At 41.2% G+C, this 6,500-nt stretch overlaps 1 protein-coding gene across 1 annotated transcript; it reads left to right on the top strand.

The window, feature by feature from the left end:
* Positions 1-919: 919 nt before the first annotated feature.
* SSBP1 (single stranded DNA binding protein 1) lies at positions 920-4,755 on the top strand (the record flags this gene model as incomplete). Its single annotated transcript, XM_010173545.1, has 5 exons — positions 920-980; positions 1,885-2,025; positions 2,891-2,978; positions 3,196-3,284; positions 4,595-4,755. Coding segments are annotated over 5 exons (426 nt in total), but the record flags the coding sequence as incomplete, so codon positions are not given.
* Between the last annotated feature and the right edge of the window lie 1,745 nt (positions 4,756-6,500).

The raw sequence follows: 6,500 nt of genomic DNA, 5'->3' as shown, positions 1-6,500 counted from the left end.
TGCCCAGCCGCGGCTTTTCCCACACGGAGCAGCCACAACTGCTGGTGCTTCACCGCAGCGCTGGAGAAACGCTGTGTTAGAAGTTCTGGCTTATGCGTGGAAAGGGTCTTAGGTGATTTGCATCTAGATCAATGGACCCTACGGACGTACCAAAGAATTTTTGCTCTGCCAGTGGTGTTTGCTCTGGTCTAGCTCCTCTGTTCCACACGGGACTGTCAGTCTCGCCTTCCTTTACGTTTGGCAACCACTTGTTACAGGAGATGAACTTTTCTTTCAGTTCCTGCGCCCGGGCCTCTTGCAGAGGTGTTCCCGGGTTTTGCTTTTCTCCTTTCTTCTAGGACGTGGTATTTTACTGCCAGCATCGTGTCAGTTCCTTTTCTTTTTCTCCCTTGTGTTTAGCTGCAGCAATCACCTTTTTGTGGCCTTGGTTTGCTGTTAGCTTGGCAAAGAGGGGTTATCAGTGCATCATCACTGCTTATGGTGGTGGATAGATGGACATTTTGGGCACATTTTGTTATTCTCTGAAGTGAAGCAGAAAATTGATGAAACTGTCAAAACTGTGTTTGTTTCCAAAAATCAAAGTCCAACCAACTAAACAGTCCCTCCACTTTAAACCCATCTCTATTATGTATTACAGAAAAAACAGTAGTTACTGCATGTCCCAAAAATAATTGCTGGAGATGTACCTTCAGGCCATTCTTTTTCCTAGAAAAAATGTTAACCTCAGTTTAACTAAATAATCTTTCAATAATCCTATTGGCTTCATTTACTGAATGGATTTCTTCCCTTAGTCCCCCCATAAGTCACCGGAAAAGAAGGTTCTTGCAAAACCTCCTTAAGTGGAAAATGATGTGTGAAGGCATGTGAACACTGTTCTTGCTTTGTGGTCTTGGAAACTAATATCTGTCTGTTCTTTCAGGTGCTGCGTCAGTTTGTAAGACATGAGTCTGATACAGTTAGCTCATTGGTACTCGAAAGATGTAAGTAGCTCCTGAGATGAAACTTGGCTGTTAGTCTTTGTGGTTTTTTCTTGGTTTTGGAATGGCTGAAATATGCCAGGGGAGGAACAGTTAGGAACAGTAACTCCTGAATGCAGTAGCTGAGAATGTGTTGTTTCAAACAAGTAGTTTTTTGTTTGGTCTTTATCAAGTCAAGATGTGGAGTACAACCTGTAAAAGGCAGGTTGCCAGTGCTTTTTCAATGGTAGTGAATCAGGTAAGCTATTGTCATGTTTTCTAATACCTGCCTTTAGGTGCCTTATCCACTTGTTTCTCTGACTCCCCTGTGCCTGGGGCGGTTGTTTGGGTGCTGCTGCCCCAGTATGATTTGCTTCAGACTTCACCATTCGGTTCAGGTGCTCATTTGCAAGAGTGATGCTTCCACAACCTCCTCCAGTTGTCCTTCAACAAGGAGAAGGAATAAATCGTGTCCACCTGATCCTGGTACCTGTATAAAAACTAGTGACCCTCTAATTCAGAGGATGGGCTGTAGTAATGCAACTTTGTTGTTTTAAAGCCATTGTTTTAGTGACAAAACAATGCAATGCGATGGTTTTATCATAACTAATAAAAATAAAAGTAAAGTAAATGCAAAATCGTCTCAAGTGACATATGGGTGTGTCTGTGAAAAAGATGACAAAGGAACAGAAAAAATCAGGAACCTTTAGCTTTCTAAATGAGCTTATTCAGCCGTGATCATGACAGTACAGGCACAGTCACCCATCTGCAGAGCCTGAATAAGCTAAAAGTTACAAGGGCTTGAAAAACGGTCAGGAGGTGCAGAAAGGCATTGTCTGGCCCTTGACAAAAGCTGCAGACTTACGACTTGGCATGATTAGAAGCATCGTAATTCACCTGTATGTGTATTTACTCTCTCACGTTACAGCCATGAATCGTGTTCAGTTACTTGGTCGGGTTGGACAGGACCCTATCATGAGGCAAGTGGAGGGAAGAAATCCTGTCACCATATTTTCTCTTGCAACCAATGAGATGTGGCGAACAGGGGATAGTGAGTCAAGCCAGGGAGGTGAGTCTGCAATGAGCAAAGTGCTTCTGCCGTGTTCCGAGGTCATGTTTCATATTCAGCAGCACCACACTTTGTCTTCAGGCTGCCATGTGAATCTCTCAGGTGCAGGGAAGTTCCTTTCAGGTCAGTAGAGATGCTGGTGCATTTGTGTGTCTCTTACTGATCCCCAGCAGCAAGTACTGAATAAAGACCTGTGTGTTGACCTTCCTCTGGAGGAAAGAGCGTTGAGTTGATAGTTTTTCACTACTGGGGTTGCCAGAAGTGTAGCAGGTTCCATTCTCTTACCAGTGTTCCAAGAGGAAAAAAAAAGAATGATGTATTTTCTATTTGATTGCATCAATCTGCAGCTATAGGTGACACTTTTTCTCCAACTTTTGTTCAATGCAGAGTGAGTGAGGGGGAAAAAAAAATTATCCTAGTGTGAGCGCTGGCTTCCAGGGAAACTGATCGCTTGGTTCAAGGTGTGCTCCTGCACGATACTGTCATTTGGACATAGATGAGTGGAACATTGAGTTCTAGTATGGAATGGGAGGAGTGTGAGCGCTGGCTTCCAGGGAAACTGATCTCTCGGTTCAAGGTGTGCTCCTGCATGATACTGTCATTTGGACACAGATGAGTGGAACATTGAGTTCTAGTATGGAGTGGGAGATCACATGCTAGTATACTTCTGTTTTCACATCACTTTTCATAATTTGAGAACACCAACACGTTGAAACTAATTTCCAAGACGTGTCAAAAATAGAATTTGGCATCCACAACATCACTTTTCATAATTTGAGAACACCAACAACGTTGAAACTAATTTCCAAGACTTGTGTGAAAAATAGAATTTGGCATCCACGTTTATCATTTTTATGTAACTTAGGTGATATCAGTCAGAAGACAACATGGCACAGGATCTCTGTCTTCAGACCGGGCCTCAGGGATGTTACATATCAGTATGTGAAGAAGGGGTAAGTGAATAACAAATGTGGTTGAGGATTTTATACCTTAATAATCAATTGATGTAATAATTATGGTGACCAGGAGCTATACTAAGATAGAAGTGCCTTAAAATAAGTTAGCAGACCTGATACAAACAAGTGAGCCAAAAGCCTGCATATTCAGAATTGGATATAGAAAACAGCCGTACAGTTCTCTGACCAGAACCAAATTTTTGATTTTTTCCAGTTCTCGACTCTATGTTGAAGGGAAGATAGACTATGGTGAATATACAGATAAAAACAATGTGAGGCGGCAGGCCACAACTATTATAGCAGGTAAGGAACAACATACCAATGGCTGCCTTGCCTGTTGAAAATGGAGAGGGGACAGAGGACCTTGGAAATAGAGCTTGGTTTATCTTTATCCTCAGAATCCCCACGTGGGGATTTTGAGCCAGTAAACAGGCTGTACCACTAGATGTCCTCTGGCACTGCTTGCGAAGACAAATAAGAGCATAGAGTTGCAAATTGTTGCATCATTTGCTGACACAAACCAGTTGGTGCAGCAGGTAGATTCTGTGTATTTTGAGGACACCAGTATGTAGTATTGCAGGTCAGGCAGATTCCTTTTCTAAGCAAAGTAGAGTTTGTTTAGTAGCTTTGTCTTGGTTTGTCAGGAAATTTTTCCTTCCTGTTTAAGTCTGGAGGCGTCACCAACTTTAAGGACCCCTGTTTGTGAAAGATGTTTTATGTGGGGTTAACCTGATGGAGAATTTAGAAAGACCTCAGTCTGATGGCCAGTAGTGCTTAGAAGAGTACAGAATGGATCGGGAGTAGCCTTATGTAGACACAATGAAGAGAACTGGGAAACAGCTTTTTCCCCGAACCTTTGAATAGTGTGAGCATCTTACATCTTTACTGTGAGTAGAGACACTACTTGTGGCTTTTGAAGGAGGGCTAAAATAATTGGGTAATAGAGCAAACGTTTCTGTAACACAAGTATATCTAAAAAAGTGGGCCAGAGGAGCAGGAAAAAAAACCCCAACCACTATTCTGGATGTTTGCTCTGCAGTCTCTTTAAAACAACAGCAGTCAAACTTTCACGAAAGCCATCCAGCTAGCAGTGCTGTAGGTTACTGTTTATAAATAGCTGGAGGGGAGAAGCAAGTCTCTTTTTTAATTAGTATTTATCCTAATCATTTCTTCTTCGTGTTCAGTGTCCCCAGACTTAAGATGCTTTACTGAGAAATTATTGAGGCTTGATGAAATACAAGCTTCCTGTAGTCCCATAGGCTGGTGACGTGGTAGTGCATACTGAAAGTGACAAAATAAAAAGCGAATAAGCTGTAACTGATAGAGATCAAAGTCAAATAATAAAACCGTTATTTAAAAATGTTTCTGTTATCTTTGACTGTGATAATCTGGTTTAGCACACTTGTTTCATATGGTTGCCTTGAATTGTCAGCTTTCTGGGGAGATAGAGCAAGAACTCTGTATTGGACACTGTTTTATTTTATGAACTGTTCTGTTCTGAAATACACATCTTTGCAGGTTATTTTAACACAAATAGGTTGTCTTTATGGGTGTGCAGGATTTCAAAAGGGTAAAACAATCCTGAAGATTAAATTTTCTTTATTTCTTTTCAGATAATGTAATTTTTCTGAGTGATGGTGGTGCGAAAGACAAAGTGTGAGATCATTACTGCTTGCATCCAGGCCATTTCATTCCTTTTGCTTTACAGTGCTTCATAATTCTGTAATCATGTATACTGCTGTAGTTTCTTTAAAAAATAAAGTGTTTGATACTTGTAGGATATCTGTGTGTGTTTTGTTTTGGTTTTTTTCTACGTGCTTTCTCTCTGTTCATCATCATTTGGATTTCTTTCTTTTTTGTTTTTTTCTTGAGAGAAAAGGGAACCCAGGCAGCGATATTAATTCTTGAGCTGATGAATATGTAAGTGGCAGTCACCCTCTGCATGTTCAGTCATTTTCATACCTTATATCCTTGGCTGCCTTAACAATCTCCCTTCTGTCTTGTGGGGCCTGACAGCCTAATCACGCCTCGCTGTTAACATCCCTCCTCTGTTCTATAGGTGTCATTCTCTGTTTTTCCTTAGCTAAGTCAATTAGTAAGCTTAAACCGGAGCCATTGGCCTCAACTGGTGCTCAGCTCAAAGTTTCTGTGTCACAGACCAGGGGAAGGCTGCCTGTGCATTTACGTCTGCTCCTCCACTGATCATAGCGTTTGATCAAATCAGGTGTTGGCTTTCACCAAACCCTGTTTTGGTCATGTGCTTAGGTCTTCATTATTATGGCATTTGACATATGGTGGCTCTATGATGTCATCAACATTCTCATCCCAATCCCTTGTTAGGGTGCTGTGTGTATCGTTTGCCATCAGGAGGAGCTGGAGGAATGACTTCCTTGGCTGTTTCTTTCCAGAGGCCTGCAATACTGTGTGAAAAACATTCCTGGTCCAGGATTCTCAATGTGGGAGTGGTGTTTATTTTGCTTTAACTTTGTTTTATTGTCAAAAAGACTGAGAATTATTGGCAGTGTTAGTAAAAAATTGCACAACTAAAAGGTGTTTCATTCTGTTAGATGGAGAAGTGGTGAAATTCCCACCGTAACACAGCATGATGTGAACAGGGAAAGAAAAATGTTAGAGGTGACAATTTCCTGCCTTCAAAGCCGGTGAGATTTTGTATCTCATCTCTCCCTGAGCGCAGTACAGAGCATGTTTGTTTACAGTTTTTGCAGTTCTTCCCCCTACAGAGTGATGATCTTGTTTATGCTTCTCTCTGTAAGCATTGTCAGTATTACCAAAAAATTAAATTCTTTCAGTTCAGCATTTGCTTGTGGTTGAAGTTTGTTTTAACTAGTATCCTAGCCCTGTCACTGTTAGATGTACTGGAAATGCTTAGCTACTCATTTACCAAAAAATTAAATTCTTTCAGTTCAGCATTTCCTTGTGGTTGAAGTTCGTTTTAACTAGTATCCTAGCCCCTGTCACTGGCATATCGAGGTGTTAGATGTACTGGAAATGCTTAGCTACTTAAATGAGTTGTTATCCACAGGAGATTGTGGTATCTTTTTAAATAGGAAGTTCTGACTTTAATTCCCATAACTACTCTTGTTCAGTCTGAGTTTGTTGTGCTGTTGGGAGAAGTTGTGATAGTGCACTTCTGTAGTAGTGATCCAAATACAGTTTGTGTTTGGTTCACACCAATTTTTCCTGTTAGCTGAAAGCTGGGATTTGTGTTAAGCTTTCTTCCCATCTAGGAGGCCTCGAGTGAAAGCATTAAGCCTCTGTGATAGTTCCACTGGGCCAGCCCTTGGCCAGCAGCCAACACAGTCATTCACCCACTGCCCCCCCACCCCCAGGGGATAGGGGAGAGGATTGGAGGGCAAGGATAAGGATAGGTTGAGATAAGAACAGTTTAATAATAGAAATAAAAGAAAACTTAAAATTATACTAATATTAAAATAGTAATTATAATAATAACAGTAACAAAATATGCAAATGAGTGATACCCAGTGCAATTGCTCACCC

The sequence above is a fragment of the Antrostomus carolinensis genome, unplaced genomic scaffold, assembly GCF_000700745.2.
Source record: "Antrostomus carolinensis isolate BGI_N321 unplaced genomic scaffold, ASM70074v2 scaffold18288, whole genome shotgun sequence".
NCBI lineage: Eukaryota > Metazoa > Chordata > Aves > Caprimulgiformes > Caprimulgidae > Antrostomus > Antrostomus carolinensis.
Note: the sequence above shows the minus strand (reverse complement) of the source record. Positions and strands in the feature narration are given on the sequence as shown.